This window comes from Euprymna scolopes, chromosome 2, assembly GCF_053919585.1.
Source record: "Euprymna scolopes isolate OS-2025 chromosome 2, ASM5391958v1, whole genome shotgun sequence".
In the NCBI taxonomy this organism is placed as follows: domain Eukaryota; kingdom Metazoa; phylum Mollusca; class Cephalopoda; order Sepiida; family Sepiolidae; genus Euprymna; species Euprymna scolopes.
Genome location: NC_136483.1, coordinates 108,559,555 through 108,579,316, shown reverse-complemented (window position 1 = coordinate 108,579,316; position 19,762 = coordinate 108,559,555). Strand labels below are relative to the sequence as shown.

Genomic DNA, 19,762 nt, shown 5'->3' with positions numbered 1-19,762 from the left:
AGTGCATGCATAGGGGGGAGATACAGGCATGAGAAAAAAAAGTGAAAGAACTGATTTGTCTTGTCACCGCTTTCAGTAGCGCTACACCGGAAAGTAGGAAATACGTTAGCTGATTATAACCATAGCTCCTACCGATGAGACGATCATCAAAGTGTCCCTGCATATCATTGAACATCGATAAAACAAAGATTGTTGAACATTCATGGGTAAGACTCGATGGAAACATCAGGCATAGATTAAAGTTTATTTGTACCAAATATCGTTGGCATGCAAAAAGGATTGTGAGTTTTATTACCGACTAGCGGTTCAGCCCGGTTTTGTTCAGGCCCTATGTACTGTTCATAACTTTATGTGCATAAGTATATATATATATATATATATATATATATATATATATATATATTAAAAAGTTTGATTCATGTCTAGGTAACCTACAAAAACTGCTTTAAAAGCTTGATGTGTGTCTGAATACACTTTATGTAAAATTGAAAATGTTTAGACCCAAAATTGGCTGAATAGTTTGCTAGAGACCGCAAAGGTAAAAGCTTTTGAACTTTGACCCCTTGGCAGCCAAATTTTTGGCCAAAAACCGATTAAAAAGCTTGTCCTTTATCTGAATACACTTTATGTAAAATTTCAAATGTTTAGACCAAAAATTGGCTGAGTAATTTGATAGAGACCACAGAGGTAAAATCTTTTGAACTTTGACCCTAATTTTGACCTCTTAACATTTATTGTTTTAGGCTCGAATCAAATTAAAAAAGTTTGATTCATGTCCAAGTAATCTACATCTAAAATTTCAAGTGTTTAGACCCAAAATTGGCAGAGGAGTTTGGTAGAGTTTTCAAAGGTCAAATCGATGAACTTTGACCTGTTGACAGTCAAATTTCTGGCCGAAAACTGATTGAAATGATTTTCTCAAATCTCAATACCCCTTATGTCAAATTTCGGATCTGTAGACTGAAAATTGACAGACTAGTTTGGTAGGGAAATGTACACACACACACACACACACACACACACACACACACACACACACACACACACACACACACACACACTTTCACTTTTATAGATATATAGATAGATAGATTCTACAGGTGGCATTCATTTTGGGATTAATTGCTCTGCAAAACCAATTGTACCAAGTTTAATTTTGTGAGCAAAATTTTAAAAAAGTTTTGGCTTTTTTTTCTATAATTAGGGTCCTATTGTCCTCAGTAGAGATCATCATGATGTCAGTGGAACGGACAGTCCATTCCGGGAAACGTCAAATATTTATGATGGCTCAGCTCTTTGTGCAGGTAAGGAATAAAATCAAACTCATGGTTTTTATTATAAATGAGTATCGTTTCATGACTCATGAATTACGTTGTATCATGTAGAGCATGATCTTAGGCACGCTCACATATTATTATTATTATTATTATTGGCTCACAAGGAGCTTTCACACAGTTCATCAAAGATCTCATTGAATACAGCCTGTGGTGTTCCCTGAAAGCTGAGTGACAACAAGTCTCCCCAGATTTTCCAGTACTTTCCACCTTTCAAAAACATTCTCTTATATAGATAGAGAATTGCATCAACAGTGAGATATCTACTGGACCGATAGAAGGATCCCACCATTTTCCCAGCGGCCTTGGCAACGGATTTAATGTATGTGTTCCATTTAAGATCAGGAGTAAAGGTCAAGCCCAGAAGTTTGTCAAAATATGAGGCCTCCCCAAGACGAGAGCCATTCATTTCAATTGATGCCAGATGGGGATCAGAGCGTTGATGATGTAAAGATAAAAGCTTGGTCTTAGATGCATTAAAAGTAACAAGCCACCTCTTTCCCCATTGTACCACTTGCTCAAGATCAGAGAAGAGAGAATCAGAGAGAACTTGGTCGTTTACGGTCTTAGATGTGCTACCATAGATAGTAGTGTCATCAGCATAAATGTCTACAAATTATGTAAGCATGTGATTTGGAATATCATTAATATAGATCAGGAAGAGAGTAGGGGCCAGGATGAACGCCTGAGGGACTCTAGCATTAATACTGTGAGCTTCTTATTTCTACCCATCAACCACTACTCTTATGAACCTATCAGAGAGAAATGATTTAATAATTGAGAAAACATTTCCAGTAGCTGGAGATCTTGTGAAGTAAGCCTTTATGCCATACTCTATCAAAGGCCTTCGATATGTCAAGAGCAATTGTCCTAGAAAGGTTGCCTCCGTCGAGAGATTCGCTAATCCTATGAGATATAACTGTGAGCACATCTGCTGTAGATCTAGCAGAACGGAAACCATATTGCATGTCACTAAGAAGGTTATTTTTGCTAAGATGGTTGATTACTTCTCTATTTAACACAGATTCCAGCAACTTACTCATGACGCACAGGAGACTTATTGGCCTGTACTGTGAGGGAGATGACCGATCACCTGAATTCTTAAATACAGGGCATACTGATGAGATTTTCCAGGGTGACGGGAAGCAATTCTCCTTAAGACAACGTTTAAACAGTTTTGTAAGGATGGGGGCAAGTTCTGGTTGAAGTCTTTTGAGTACTATAATTGGAATACCGTTAGGGCCAGTTGCTTTACTGGAATCAAGGTTTTTGATTAGCTTAGCAACATCACGTACAGATATTTGTATATCACATAGCGTGTTTTCTGATACAGGAGGAAATATTGGAGGTTGGCAGCCTTGGTCGCAAAGGTTAGAATTAGCTGCAAAGTTCTTGGCAAAGAGTTTGGCTTTGTCTGATGCTGATGAGATAACCTCAAGTCCATTTATGGTCTGGTCAGTGCTCACTCCTCGGTCTTTCCTTCCTCTTTGATTACTTGGCTATTCGGTCTCACTCCTTTTTTTGGTTTGGGGGGGGCAGTGATGTAGTAATGGGGGGATGGGGTGGGGTTAGAGAACTTATAGGTATGCATCTTCAATGTTCTTGGTTCCATGTAGCACTTCATGTTTTGTCACTGCAGCAGTTTGTCTGGTCTGCGCTTGTGGTACGTGTGTTAGTCTCCACATTCAAGGGGTTTCCTTAATATTTCAGCTGTTTTCATGATTGTTGTTCATTGTATTTTTCCAGTCATTCCTCTGATTCCAATTTATCCCATCCTTTTTTCAAAGTTTTTCGGGATTGTTCCTAGTGCTCCTACTATTATAGGTATTATTTTGATTTTCTTCATCTTTCATATCCCTTTCAGCTCTCTGGCTAGCTCTGTGTGTCTGCTCCGTTTCTCCTTTTCTTTGATATTCACCCTGTGGTCAACTGAAATAGCAAAGTCTACGATTTGACAGGATTTTTCTTTCTTGTTAATTATTATGACATCTGGTCTTCTTGCTTGGATGGGTTTATCAGATTTTATGTCCATGTCCCATAGGATTTTGGATTCTTGTTTTCAAGTACTGTTGCCAGCTTATGTTTGTACCACTTGTCTGTGCATTTGAGATGCAGTTGTTTGCATAATTCCCAGTGTACTGCCCTTCCCACTTAGTCATGTCTGTTCTTGTATTCCTTTTGGGCCAATTTGCTGCATTCACTTACTATATGGTTTATAGTTTTGTCTCTTTGTCCACACAGTCTGCATTTACTGTTTTCTTCTTCTTCTTCTTCTTATTATTATTATTATTATTATTATTATTATTATTATTATTATTATCATTTATTCACTAAGAGTAGTCACGCAAAGCTCTTCGAGAACAACTTGTGGTGTTATCTGGCACCTGAGTGACAACATGTCTCCTCAGATTTCCAGTACTCTCCACTACTTTTGATAATCTTTGCAAAAGAATTTGCATTATCACAACACCTTTGATTTATTGTGGGCAGTAACCATTGGTCTTCACTTGAATTTGGGTGGCAATGAGCTTCCCCAAGATCTGAGTCCTCTTTGCACTCATCCAGTGGAGGTCTAGCTAGTGCTTTCTCTCCTCGGTCTCTCCAGTTTCCTTGACCTTCCTCACTTATTTGGTGTGGTGCCAGTTTATGGTGACACGTACCCACACACGCACACACACACACACAAAAAAAAAAAAAAGAGAAGAGGGGGTAGGCAAAAAGCAGGAGGAGCAGTGGTTGTTCCCAATGGTATATTTACTTTAATTTATTTTGCTTTTCTGTTTTTGAAACTATGTTTTTCAAAACTATTTTTTCTTCAATGAAGGATGTACGAATACAGAGTTACATCAATTTGCGACCATTTGAAAATAATTTTGACTTAGACAAAGTATTTTGTGGAAAGAATTAAATCGAATTACATTTTATTTTCCTTAACAAACATGCTGCAAAGATCCACAATAAAAAGTAAAGAATCAGAATTGTAGGTAAAAAGCTATTGATGACAAAGAAACGATAAAGAAACTGCCTTTATTTTATATATTATTATTCTTTGTTTGTTTGTTTTCTTATTTTGTTTTGTCTCTTGAAAGCATCTGCATGAGACATTTGTATATGAAAAATAGGAATATTTGATATTTGAACTTTATCGTTTTAGTTGATCATGTGTTTGGCATATTTATTTTCTGCACAATGTGGTAGTCATCATTCGTGTGTTAATGTCTGCATCTTTCTCACCATATCTCTCTCTTTATACACCTTTCTTTCTTCACAATTTTCTCCCTCAGTATTTTTTTCTCTCATCCTCTCTCTCTCTCCCTCTCTCTCTCGGTTTATCTTCTTATCTTTCTCTGCAGCCCCCCTTCTCTCTCTCTCCTTTCTGTTTCTTTCACTCTTTTCCTGATTTTTCATTTCTTCGTTTCTCATCTACTCCTCTCTCACACTTTCTTTTTTTTCACTCTTTTTTTCTCTATCTCTCTTTTTTATTTGCCTGCATATTTCTCCCTTATTCTATTTCCCTATCTATCAATCTTTTCATCATCCATCTCTTCTCATTATCTCTTCTTGCCACTCTCAACATATCCTCCTCTTTCTTTAGATATGGCAGTACAAAACATGGTTGGTGACAGTTTTCGAGGAGCAACTTGGGTGTCTCTCCATAATGGAGGTGGAGTCGGATGGTAAATTTGTTTTGCTTTTTATTCATATATAAAACTAGAAGAATACCCGTCCCAGGATGGGTAAAATGAATTCCCTCGAATGAAACAGCTTTGCCTCACTTTTACGTTCCTTTCCGAATAGTAATATCAACATAAAATGATACTAAACTCTAATGTCCAAAAAAATTCAGTACGCAAAGTTAAGACGCCGGAAGTAAACGTGAAATGAAAAACGAAACCATATTGAACCACTTTTTGTTTTATCATGAAACAATGAAAATAATAAAATTTTATTTTTTTACATTTCTATTGTAAGGGGTTGGTCGATATTCACTGATACCTGGTATCACAGTCGTGGCGTGAGCATAGATAAATATCTCCCAACTCGTAATAAAAAAAAAAAAAAATTCAAATTAAAAGGGGTCAGTAATTAGCAATATGAAGATCAGTTTCAACATTTAATATAGAAATTTATGAAATGAAGCATCATTTTTGATATGTCTGTGTGCTCTGTTGTCACACAAGAGAAGAAATGGTAAAGTTTGATTTTGATGCTGGAATTAAATGAGTGACTCTTTCTGGGCAGAGGAAATAATGTTCTTTAAAGAAATAATGGTAAAAAGGAATTAAATTTCTTCTTAGAATAAATCAGATTAAGGGTAAATCCTTTCCATGCAAATTGATTGTCCAAGTAATAATTCTGCTCAGCTTGAAAGACGAGTAATGTTGAGGGGCAAAAACATTTTTCTCCTGTTAGACGAGTCGTGCGTGTTTGTGCCATGTTGGTTGCCCTAGGGCCAAAGCCGCCAGGTGGTTTGCTGCCAGCCAGCAGAGAGAAAAGAGACAGTCGATTTTCGTGTGATGTCTTTTATATGCCTTGGGTGGCTCCTGCGAAGCTGTCAAAAAAAGATTTGAGAAATGTATTTTTCTTCGAGCATTGATTGGACGGAATATAGATACCCTCTGTCATGTGCTATGCTCTGTTTTACATCCGCACAAAAAGTTTGACTTTTATCTCCAGAGAATTTGTGTGGTGGTATACGGCAATATGCATAGAACTGAAATGTTATTCATTTATTTTAATGTCTCTGACGTACCGCTACACTATAAATATGTTTTTAAAATATGGAAATATTTTATTTCAAGTAATTAAAACTTTCAGTTTACATTTCTATAAATAATTTTCTAAATATTTAAAATATGTTCATATTGAAATAATTTAAAATGTTCACAAATTTTGTCCCATAATTTTGTCATAAATAATTTATCATAAAACACAGTAGCTACTTTCAATTGAATTACAAAACCGAAACTTCCTTCATAAAATGTTTAAAATAAGTTCTTTTTTATAACACACATTATTTATGACAAAAAAATCTGTGATAAAACTTGTGAATGACATAAATGTATTATTTCAAAAAGACACCATTTATAGAAATGTAAATAATAAAAAATTCTTAGTTTTTTTTTTTCGTGATAGCACAAGTGTTAAAACAACACAACAACAAAAAAATTATTTATAGAAATGTAAAAAAAGAAAGTTTATTATTTTTTATTGTTTCATGATAGCACAAGAAGTGTTAAAACTAAAATAATTTATGATGACAAGTGAGGATCATTTGCATAAACTTTTTGCTTTAAAGTTCCCTAAAGATAAAAATCATATGATGACAAGTCCGGGGAACGTGGCGGCCCCAACATTTGTTTATTGTTCTCTCTTCCGTAAACATGTCATGAACTTCTGTCAGTGATCTGTGAGACGTGTGGCATGTAGCGCCAATCTTGGAAAAAGAATTGCATTTTGTCTTGCAGTGTCAGTTCGTCATTAAGAGAAAGATTAGATAGATTGGGCTACTTTTAAGTGGGTCACCCTGTGTGTGTGTGTATATATATATATATAATATAAAGCTGAATGTCTGTGTGTGTGTGTGTGTGTGTGTGTGTGTGTGTGTGTGTTTGGTCACGAATAGGCTCCTAAATGGTTGACTATTTTAAAAAACTGATTACATATAATGATAGAAGATGTATCGAGACAAGGAATGGGTATGCTTGATCTGGCAGAACGGTGGTTCATTAAAATTGTGGGGTCTGCGTTCATGCCTGGTCCACAAAGTATGGAAATAAAAAATTTAAAAATTAAAAAAAAACGTTTACAAGTGTTTTTGATGTAGATGTACATAAGAATACTTTGATAAGTATGTTTCAAATTAAATAGGGATGGCATAATAAAATTGTGGGGTCTGCGTTTGCGCCTGGCCTCCATAGAATGGAAATAGGCACAAACTTTAATAAAGACTTTTCATATCTATCTGCGTAAGTATACTTTGATAATTATGTTTCAGTTTGAAGAAATATGGTATAATAAAATTATGGGCTGTTCGTTCGTGCCTGACCTCCATAGAATGGAAATATGCCACAAAGTTTAACAAAGTTTTTTAATATAGATCCACAGAATATTGTGATAAGTGTTTCAGTGTGAACAGGTATGGTATAATAAATTATACTTTCATAAATCAGAGTCCATTTTCTGTAGGCTGTTTTTGAACCTAGTCAGCGACGGGTACTTTTGCTAATATATATATAAAACAATTGTGGTATATTGCAAATCTAAGGTTTTATTCATCTTACATGTGACTTGTTTCCAAAATGAAAAAAAGTTTGGTACATTTTAGAGATCTGTCCTTAAAAACAAGATGGCCACCCACAGAGTATGGGCAGGCATGAGTTTGCTTTGTTTTTTCTTGAATTTTCCATATTACATCATTATGCATTTTTCTCTTTGTGAACTTTCTAGATTTTCTGATGAGTCCCTAGAAGGAAATGTTCAATGTTGGCATACAAATATTGATTGTTCCCTGTGAAAAAAACAGATCTGTAAAATGTACCAAAATCTTTTTCTTTCTTTTTTGATTTTGGTAAGATGAATATAACCTTGAACTTTGGAATATAGCAAAGATCCCCATGTAAAAAAAAAAACAAAAAAAAAAAACATAGAGCTTCTAATTTAAAAAAGGATTGGTATACATAAAGAGTAGAAAATATTTTCACAACCCCCTCCCCACACACACACACACACGCATATATATTAGTGTTGAGGCGATTAATCGGAATTGGGAATCAAAACTGGAATTTTTGAAGTCTCAGAATTGGTATCAGAATCAAAAAAAATTGTGCCGATTTTCCGATGCCCCAAACGATTCTTTTTTTATTGTCTTTATTTCTTTGAGTTTGTTTAAAACATATCTTTCCACGGTTCGTATTAATGATGAAATGATGAAATATTTCTTGATTCTAAACTACCAGTAAAACTAAAATCTATAAATCACATCCACAGGTGCATTTTTACATTCAAAAAAATATACGCATTCGTTTTTACGGCAATCCGACACTCTCAACCCCCACCCATGAAAAAACAACTATATTAAGAAATTTTTAAAAAATCAGAATCGGTAATTGTATTGGAATCGGGAATTTAGAACAGAATCAGTAATTGTATCGGAATCAGAAAAAAATATTAGAATCATCCCATCACTAATATATATATATATATAGAGAGAGAGAGAGAGCATATTTATGCAACTCATTAAATTGGAATGATTAAAGTTTGATGTTTGGTCTAAACGAAAATTAATTTGTATTTATTTTAAATGATTGATAACTTACTTATTATTAAATGATATTGTTCACTGTGGATATTTATTTAATTCATTACTGACTCTAACAATCGATCTGTGCTTACAGATGCATATATATAATTGATATTTCTTATTCTTTTAGGGGTGAAGTGATGAATGGTGGATTTGGTCTTGTTTTAGATGGGACAAAGGTAAAGTTTGTTTATATCGATTTACTTATTTCAGATTTTTTTCGTTTGAAGCCGAAATTATACTATTAATTCTATTAATGTTTGTATTTATGAATTCTTTTCTGTTAGGGGGAAGTGCCTCACAGTCGATGTAGCCTGTAGTTCATCTAGTCAACGAATGAAAATGAAATCTTATCTTATTTCTCGACCACAAGTTGTAATGAGAGTTCTCGTTTTTTTTTTTTTTAATGATATTTAAACATCAATACATTTTTCACCAAGTAAGTTTGAGCGGTTTTACCAAGAGGCATTAATCTGGTCTAGAAATCAATTTCTTCCTAAGGGGGGATAACTCTGTTTCCGGTAGACTCAATGAATTACAGACCTCTATTATCTCAAAATTCATGGATGTTATACTCAAGCAAGCAATCACGGCTCATTTTACATTTACTGCTACCACCTCAACATGGTTTCATCCCAAAACGTTCATGTCTCAAAAATTTACTTGTAATGAACAAATGATTTAAGAGTAAAATAAAAAAGGAATATACTGCTGATATTTTCTGTAGGGACTTTGCCAAGGCCTTTGACTATGTCAATCACCACTAATTTTTTTACATAAACTAAACATCTATTACCTCCATGAATCGTTTATAAAGTGGATAAGATCCTTTCTTGGTGATCATACATACAGGGTTATTGATCTGAGATGGATGCTTGCAGTGGTGTTTCCTAAAGCTCCATGCTCGGGCTCTATTCTTTTTCTACTCTATATCAAAAAGTGATTGGTAGAAATATGATCCTATTTGCAAATCACATCAAAAGTAGTAACTTGTAGAAGCGAACTTGATAATTTCAAATCTAGCTTTCAAAGTGTCTGGAAATATTTCATTAAATGGGACTTATACCTCCATGTTTACATGTTGCAGTGGTTTCATTTTCTGACTCTGAACTTTCGGTAATGATACAGCTCTGCTCTAGAAGGCAAAAGAGATAAGAGAGAGGTTTTGTTTAGTTCTACAAGAACATAGACATCAGTGTCGGAAACTGGGATTGAGAAGTCAGTGTCCTCCCGAGGAAGGGCACTCTGACCTTCAAAAAGTGCCTAGGCAGCCCCGTTGACATTCCCCGGTGGGGGCGCCTCAAGCGATAACTGATAAACTAACCCCTTCTCAAAGAGAGAAAGCAAAGCCTGGCAGGGTGGATCCACGGGGCAAAGAACTAAACTCCCACTGAAAAATCAACAGGGACTGGATCATAACAAAAATTTATTTATTGCGGACTATTATCCTCATCTTTCTTAGTTTTTGTTTCACAACGTTTTGGCCAACTATTCCTCTGGCCTCCGTCTGGTGGTAACCGCAATGGGATAGGAACTCCCAATCTCCTAACTGCACCCTCAGCAATTACTGCCTTCCATAGTTGTTGTCATCTCACTACGTTACCACCTGACGAAGGCCAGAGGAATAGTTGGCCAAAACGTCCGCAATAAATAAAATTAATAAATAATACTCATCTCAATAATGAATTCCAATTAAATAATATATATACCATTCGGTACGGACCTGACCATGGAAGATCAAATAATTAATAACCGTGGATTTATAAGACCAAAACATTCAACCTTAATCGCTCTTCGGGACCCGTGGTGCAGCGCATAGGGACGTTGAATCTATACGGTTCCAGTTGAGCATTGTGTGAAGATAGCGGTTTCAATTCTACCCAAAGTCGGCCAGAAGCTTACTTGGCCAAAACGTGGTAAGATGACAACAACTATGGAAGGCAGTAATTGTTGAGGATGCAGTAAGGAGATTCGGAGTTCCTATCCCGTTACGGTTACCACCTGATGAAGGCCAGAGGAATAGTTGGCCGAAACATTGTAAAACAACAACTAAAAAGATGAGGATAATAGTCCACAATAAATAAAATTAATAAATAATACTCATCTCAATAATGAAATCCAATTAAAGAATGGTCTAATCACTGTTGATTTTGGGAACTGAGTCAACTTCTTTAAACCATCTAAGTGTTGCATTCAGGCTGCAAACAAAGCAAGGGCACTTTATGTCTCATTTGACGCTCTCTCTTCGAAGTTATTTCTATAATATTTCTCCTACTTTATGTCTTATTAAACCATTGTTAGAGTATGGTGTCTAGACCTCTGCTCCATGATATCCAGAATCTGGAGAAAGTTCAAAGTCTGGCTACTCAAATACTATAAAGTCTATGGGATCTGCCCTGTGAAAGTTGACTCAAGAAGCATGGCCATTACAATACTCTTCAGGACCTATTATTCACTCCTGTACCAGAAAGAGATCTACATGAACACGGCAATAGACTATTTCACTGCTGATTTCGATTGAACTGAAGGAGGGCTGCTTTCTCAATCAGGATTCCTGGACCTTGAAATTAACTTTCTAGAGAAGTAATAAATGCACCAACAGCATAGCAATTCAAAGTGAATTTGAACAGATGCTGCGCTACTGTATCTTCAGTTGTGTAAATTTCTACTACCCTTTTCCTACATGGTAATTAAAGCTTGCTTGCTCAGAGCTTTACATTGCGAGTGAAACAGTCGCATTTAAGAGTGATTTTTCAAAGTGGCGACTAGAAATAATAAAACACTCATCTTTTAGTGATTTTCTTTTCACTGGCAATCGTCTAAAGTTCATTATTAAGTGAAAAATGTCTTTTTTTTTAATAAAACAAGCAAAGTCAAATTATTTAAACAATAAAAATTTAATAGAACAATATATTGTTTTCTTTAACAAAGGCTGTTTAAAAACATCTGAAGGAATTCAAATGTTTATGCGTTCAAGTCTCAACATAAAATTCAGTGCATATTTAGAATTACACTTATTTAAAATAACACAGAAAAATCTTTATGATGTAAGTGCTCGTCACGGATCGAAGATATCATATTCCAAAAATCACATGGGTATGGCTAGTAACATTTTTATTTGGCTAGTAAACGAAAATATTTAATTGTCAAAGGTCAACTAAAGATAAATTTGTCTAGAGATCCTTGTTTCTTTATTTTTATTTATTTTTGCCAAATTAATTGAAATTGAATCGAAGAATAGTCTATACAATACAATAATTTTTAATTGAATACAGTATATTATACAATACAATGTCTATACAATATATTTGTCTTCTTTTTTATTGTTTTTTTATTTTATCTGTAGTTAATTGTTTTTATGTGATATTTATTAATTCATAAAGTAATTTTTTTTTTTACAGGAGGCTGAGGATAGAGCAAGATGCATGTTGGCCTGGGATGTTTCCAATGGAGTAAGCTAGCAACATTTTTTTTTTTTTTTTTAAATATTTGCCTTCAGGCTAAAAACAGAGTAAAGTATAGTTCTGCTAGATAAACCAGAAGAAACTTTTAATAAGTTCATCCTCCCAAGGCTTCCTTTTTCTGTTTATTTAACGGTCATGTGAGGAGTCCCCAGCAAAGAATTCCTTCCAGGAGTAGCCTAAAAAAAAAAAAATGAAGTGTTTTTATATTCATATCTTCAAGGTGTTATCTTTTTGTAAAGGTGGTCACTAAGTTTTGACTATGAATATAATAATATATATTTTGTCATCGAAATGAAGGAGCGGGACTTGAGCGGGGGGAAAATAATATAAGTTACCTAAAAAAAAATCTATATTTTTTTTGTTGTCTAAAAACCTCAATCTTTGAACAGAACACTACGGTTAAGTGATAACTACGGCTAGGACAACAGCATATTATTTTCATTGTTTCGATTCTCGTGTGTGTATCTGTTGATATATGCTTTTATATAGAATGATGTGGTTCTCGACTGATTAACTGTCTAATTGTCTCGAGAGTCAAAACAATAAAAAGAATATTCTGTTGTCATAGCCCTAGTGATAACATGCTACATAAAAAAAAGAAAAATATGTTGTTTATATTTTCCTGATGAGGACTGTGTGTGTGTGTGTGTGTGTGTGTGTGTGTGTGTGTGTGTGTGTGTGTGTGTGTGCGCGCACATGTGTGTGTAGATTGTATTAGTTTGAAATAAGGTTGAGTTGGTTTATTTGTTTTTTAACGGTATATCAACCCTTTTTGGATGGCTTAATAACGAATCTGGTAATTTTTGAAAAAGTTTTTATGCTTCAAGTTTTTTATATCGTCAATAAAATGTTATTCACGGTGTTTAGTTTGGTTGTTTGTTTTACGGTATATAAACCTTTTCGGGTTATGTAATGCCAAATCCAGTAATTTTGGAAAAAGTTCTTATGCTTCAAGTTCTTTATATCTTCAAATATTTATTCATGGTGTTTGTTTGACTTGATTGTTTTGTAGAAAAAAAAAATTGTTGCTTTTGTTTCTGACTTTGTAAAGGGAAAGGAAAAACCAATAACATCAAAGTTTGGTGCGTTTTTGGTCAGGAAGCCAGTATCTTCTGATATCCAGAACTGATAGTCCTAGATACTCTAACACTACGGGACAAATTAGACCTGGGTGCAATGATCACTAAGGGACAACTCCACATTCTCCACCGCCTCCACTGGATATCTTTTAATGTTATACCCAAGACTGAAATGATCTTGGTTTATGATATAATTTCCTGTTATCTTTATATAAGGTTTGAATAAACCGCACAGTATGGGGTGTCATGTCGAATAAGACATACCAAAGTGTTGTATGAGTAATCAGGGATGACCTTAAAGGAAAATGTCGGCCAAGGGAAGAATAGAGCATCAGTGAAAGGGGAGATTCTTTTCTTTTTATTAATTGCAAAGATCCATCATTTTCTTTTAATGTACATCGTTGTGGATTCCAATATGTAAGACTGTAGAAAGTAGTATTGACATAGGTATGTGTCTAACTTAGTGAGTCTCAAACCTTTTTACATGACGGCACACTATTGAGCTCTTTAAATTCTCACCGCACACTTATCACAAAAAATCAATGCTTTCCTACTCATAAAGCCTTTTTATGCAATAAAATAACAATGTTTAGGTAGAAGGTTAGGTTAGGGTAAGGTGACTACCTTTTCATCTAACTTACTTCATTCGACACCGTTTGGCTGCACGCAACACAAATTGAAGAAGGAATCTGTGTATCTTCAGTCCAGTTAAATTCAAATTTCAGTTAATCATCACTATAAAACTGGTGCACTTTTATTGTTGTTGGTTTTTTTTATGAAGTTATAGAATTACTGTTATCAGCATCACTTGTTCTTTTTAGAAGAAATTAATAATTAAATATGAATTGAATCTAAAATTTAAACAAAAAACATAATTCAAACAGATTTTTATCATATTCAACCATGTTTTTAAAAAATTTTTCCCAATTAGAACATTCGTTTGCAGCACCTACATCTTCTATAATATAAATCCCACCTATCTGTTTAAATGTATGTATGTATGTATGTATGTATGCCTAAAATTTTCGACAGAGGCGACGGATGTTCACACGATCGGTATCATTTTAAAGCTTGACTCTTCAGACGACAAATTTCGAAAAATTAGCTAAAAACATTAATTCCTTCACCCTCAAATGGGCATTTTTCTACAAGGAGGGGTTGCTTTTTTCGCCAATATTTTCGAAAGTCATCCCCGCTTTTCGGTTGACTAGCCTTAATTTAAACCTTCGCCTCTTCCGGTTTGGCGATGGATGCAACGACAAAAACATCACTTTTTTTTTTGTTCATGTTCTTTTCTTTCTTCGCAGTATGGGTTCAAGCCTGCATACCTACCACCACTTTTATTTATTTATTTATTTTTGTGCAACACACACTTCCAAACACCTGGGAAACGCCGGGCACCCAGGCTAGTATCAGATAAGAAATACCTACATAGAATCTGTTGATATTCTAAATGGGATTAATAATAAAAACATAACAAATTAATAGTTAATTAGCATTTGTTTTCATAAAGCTTTTTTCCTGTACATTTTAATCACGCAAAATACATGCTAAAATATTCCTCAACTTTGCAATCGAATTATGTTTGAAAAAAAAAACTTCCATTTTGCTAGTTTTAAAATTCCATTAAAATCCACCATTTCAATATTTATAAGTCGTTAAAACAGAAAGCGCTATGTGCATGTGTGAGTAAATTTTTATTTGTTTTCTCTCTCTCTCTCTCTCTCTCTCTCTCTCTCTCTCTCTCTCTCTCTCTCTGTAGTTCCTTTTTGACGGATGCTTATTCAAACGATTCATATAACATTTTATTTTCTCGTTTTATTATTTAAGCATCAATATGACATAAGTAATAATGTGTGAGTTAGTATTTACAAATACAAACAACCCCGGTTATAATGATATGAAAACGTTTTCCACGGATAGCAACTTGTAAATTTAGCCTATAACCTCTTCGTGGTACACCAGTAATCATTCTATGGCACAACATTAAGGCATAATTATGTTGGCACACTGGTTCCCATCAGATCACCGGAGTTAAGCAACGTTGAGCCTGGTCATTACTAAAATGGGTGACCAATTTGGGAATTCCAGGCGCTGTATATAGGAGGATGTCGATACCTCCCTGCAAGAGTTGCAAAAACCTAACGTCGTCATCTCCCTTGACAGGGATATACATGCGACTACATGCGACTGAGAATGGCTTGTGAATTTCATATTCCCATGAAACTTCCTCCTTCGGAGGAAGCCGATTAAACCCGAATAGAATTAGTGCTCACACACACACACACACACACACACACACACACACACACACACACACACACACACAACACTACTGTGCTGCGGCACGGTAGTTGGGAACCATTGCATTGGAACCATATTAATCCAAGACGGCGTTGGTTATCTCACATGTGTGTCATTTGCTTGCAACTTCTTGGAACTTTAACTTTTGGTTAGCGAGCCATTCTTTTTTTTATCTAAGTAAAGAGGATTCAGAATTTGTTTTGACAAATTGTGCAGAAATCATTGACCAGGTTTTGCGGATGTAGGTGTAAGCAATTGTTCTATGTAATTCCCCTGCCCACTTTTATATAAGTGTAGGTTAAGGGAGAGAAGGAGAAAAAAAAAATAGTGAAATAAAAAGAAGACAAAGAAGGGCAGTGACTTAACATGCCGATGATCTATTTTACTTTTCTCGCCTTTCTGAGCATAATATAATAGCTATAAGTAATCAACCAGTAAGGTCAGCTACTTTAACTAATAGAAAATAGTCTAAGCTGAGTTAATTAGCTTTTGTTTTCTTAAAGCTTTTTTCCTGTACATTTTAATCATGCAAAATACATGTTAAAATATTCCTTGATTTTGCAATCGAATTATGTTTGAAAAAAAAACTTCCATTTTACTAGTTCTAATTAGCTGTAATTTGTAATTAACTCATGAAGTGACTATATTTTCTGTCTATCACTTTCAGCCTCTCTCACTGTATGTTGTTTCACTTGTTCACTCTTATTGCATATGGTTTCTATCACTTTTGCTCCCACTCCTGATCGGCCTCTCTCTCTCTCTCCGGATATACATAAGATGATATTCATTTTTTTAAATTTCAACAAAGGAACAGAAATTTTTTTGTTCGTTGACATTTGAGCTCGCATTTTACAGCATTTCTTCCTCTCTTCTCTGCATACTTTCTTCCTTCTGTTTTACTCTTTGTTCTTTTCACCTTCTTATTCGTTCTCTCTCCTCCTACCTCATCCTTTTATATCACAAAGAGCACCGGACATACAAACATACATACATATTAACAGTTGAAAGTAATAAAGAAAGGAAAGAATAAAAAATTGTAATAGTCAATTATAATCAAAAGAGAAAAGAAGCATTACTATTTAACTCATAGTTGGAGAGTGAGATAGAGAATGTGTGTGTGAAAGAGAGAGAAAGAGAAAGATAGCGAACAGAAAGAAACTAATTCATATTTTGTTTTTTTTATTTTTGATATTTAACTGGCTTTGCAAGCTCATTTTTTTCTGGTTCAAACAATCTAACCCGAACAAGTTACATTTTTTCTAGTATTACATAAAAAATTAACTAAAATATGATTTTTTAAAATTTATTTTATTTTAGGTTGCTCGTAGGAGTTGGGCTGGAAATACTAATGCATTGGAAACGATTAAACTGACCATGAAGGACAACCCACAACTGGAAGTGACCTTGCCAAACCTTGTCCAGAAAGACATTATCTCCAAAGTTATTTAAAATAGAACACCTGAAAATACAACAATATTTCAAAGTATGTCATGACGGACAGGAAGTTTTATATGTCGTTGAAAGAGAATTTTATGGGTCGTTAAAAATGAAGCAATTAAAAAGCATTTAGCTATTAAAATTTATAAGCCATAAAAAATCAATTTATAAGCTGTTAAAAAAGAAAGTGCTGATTTTTATTTTTAAGAGAGAACATTTTAATTCTTTAAAAATTTGTACTTAATTGTGGTCCAAGGCCGAGACAATGTTATGATTTGAATTCGAGTAGATTTTAGCAAAATGGCTGAAATTTTGGTGTTTCTGCTGAATAGTGAGATTTTAAACAAATGCATTTCAAATAAAAACACTATTACGTATGTATCATATGGAAATTAGTACAAATTACCAAAATTACAAAAACTGATCCACTAGAAAAGTGATTACAAGGTAAAATAGAATTATCAATGTTTTATCATATGTTTTAATGTGGAAACATTGTGTGACCAATTCTGTATGACAAACTGATTTATCTCCCTTGCTTTCCTTGCTTTCAATTAAAATCCACCATTTCAATATTCAAAATGTCGTATGTATGGGTTTTTGTAAAAACCAGATCTACTGGATTATTTTTTTTAATTTTTGAAATTTATACTAATTTCGACACAACACGTTTGACCTTTGGACCAAGATTACAATGTAGTATCTATTCTGATGCTATACTCTGCCCTTTCTGTCCTCGGTCAGTAGAGGAGAAATCCTTCATGACTGAGACAATTTTAATTTTTGTTCCTATCCAGTATGCCCCTTTTTGGGGAGCTGGATTTTCCCCACATTAAAAACCGACCTTGTGTCTAATTCTGCCCTCGTGGGAAGGCAAGTAAATAGGAACATAATAGTGTTTTTATCTGAAATGCATTTGTTTCAAATCCCACAATTCTGTAGAAGCATTTAAATTTTGTATAACTCCCCCCCCCCAGAAAGTTAAAGAATAAATTGGTACAGTTAGTTTTAAATTAAAAAACATGGATGTGTTTGATGGATGAACTTTAATAAAATATACATTATTATATTTTTATTATTGATTGATTAACCACAATGAAAAAAATAAATGTAAAATAAAATAATCAAGATGTATGCGATCAGGGAACACTGAAGGCATAAGCAAATAAAAGTAATTTTTACAAAGATTGTGTTTTTTTTTTTTTTTTTTTTTTTTTTGCAAAGGAGTCACCACTTATCAAGGCCCAGAGGCCACTCGAGGATAAGGGTTAATAAGTGTACAGTGGTCAATGGGACAGTGACGTAGTAATTGTTAGTAGTGGAAATTTGGTAAATTGGATTACTTAAAGGGAACGGCTCATCAAGCACTTGTTTACGTTGGACTTGAAGATGACCATAGTATAGTCAGCCGAAAAGCAGGTAAATGGAAAAGAGTTCCACAGATGTGCAGTTCTAAGAAAAAAGCTTTGTTCATGGAATCTACCTTTAGGTTTAGGCACAGATAAAGAGTGGGGGCAATTAATGATAGTGTTTTCAGCTAGACGAGTGTTTCTCCTGAAAGTTTTGCAAGGGGGGACCATAGATTGGAGCTCAGACGAGCACTTACCATGAAAATAATGAGAAAGCAGAGACATGCTTGCAACGTCTCTTCTGTGACAAAGAGGTTGCAGGGAAGAGAAAAGGACATCCGCCACTAGGCTACAAAGTCTATTTTGAACTCTATCAAGGCAGGATAAGGTCTTTCTAGCAGCTCCTGCCCAGATGTAGCAACAATACTCCATCCTTAGACATACCGGGTAGAGAATTGCATCAGCAATGAGATGTCTACTGGATTGATAGAAGGGTCCCACCATTTTCCCAGTGACATTGGCAACAGATTTCATGTAAGTGTTCAATTTCATATCAGAATGTTAAAATGTAGTTGTCTTATTGGGATGCTAGTAGTTGAGCTCGACTTATGTCTGTCATAGATATGAGGACATTGCCCAACCAATTGATGGTTGAGCTGAAGCTTGTGTTGATGTGAATGCCGCTCTACTTGATATCAAAGCCATCTTCTGCTACTTAAATGGCATCGCGAATGTTAGTGGTGGTTGCCATTGTTGCGCATGATTCATTCATTTCGAATAAATCAGATGATTATTGTTGGCATTCATTTCCCCAGTATCTTTCTAGTTAGAATTCTTTCTAGAAAGACATCAGGTACTTATGGGAGTTAGCACATGAAGGTTGCCAACATCCCTAAGTAAAAGTGTTTCTGTGGGTGGAATGAACTGGATTCGAACCCGACATGCCCAAATTCTCAGTCTGTGTTGTTAATCACTTGGTGATTGTAAACGTGCTATCACTGCTCACTATTGAGTTGCATAGGAAAAGTTCAGTAAACTGTTGTCAATGCTTATATTTATAGACATTTCCTTCAAAGCCTTTTCAATATGTGTTTGCTTTGCCATATTGCATGACAGGGAGACATGTCTAGCAGCAGCAACAACAGCTCACAGTTTACAATTTGGAATCTGTGTTTGATTTATAAGCTCAGCATTGATCGGTGCAAGCATTTAACTTCCTTTTAGATTTATCCAATCAGAGACTAGGCGATCTGAGCACGAGAGAAGTTGATGAAAAGAGTTAACACAGCCTACTTCCTTTTTCTTCTGGCCAGGAACCCAAAGTGAGCTGATCCCTTTTATAGAACTTCTTCCAACACCCAATCTTCTCTCTTCGGTGCAACCAAAACTCCTGTACTTCCAGCCCAGGGGTTTGACAAGAAGCACCATGCACTCACCATGGCGATACATGTGGATTTACTTTAACACGCATGCATGGCCACACATGACTACA

The 19,762-nt window shown here is 34.9% G+C and overlaps 1 protein-coding gene across 2 annotated transcripts in view; it reads left to right on the top strand.

Moving 5' to 3' along the window:
• LOC145294140 (urocanate hydratase-like) overlaps window positions 1–18,108 on the top strand; it is an 89,729-nt gene extending 71,621 nt beyond the window's left edge. For both annotated transcript variants that reach the window (XM_080141249.1, XM_080141257.1), the window contains exons 17-21: window positions 1,205–1,304; window positions 4,930–5,011; window positions 8,768–8,816; window positions 12,039–12,089; window positions 16,802–18,108. In XM_080141249.1, the coding sequence (XP_079997375.1) occupies window positions 1,205–1,304; window positions 4,930–5,011; window positions 8,768–8,816; window positions 12,039–12,089; window positions 16,802–16,933 (414 nt within the window). In that variant the 3' untranslated portion in view covers window positions 16,934–18,108. The remainder of the gene's footprint in view (window positions 1–1,204; window positions 1,305–4,929; window positions 5,012–8,767; window positions 8,817–12,038; window positions 12,090–16,801) is intronic.
• Window positions 18,109–19,762: the final 1,654 nt, after the last annotated feature.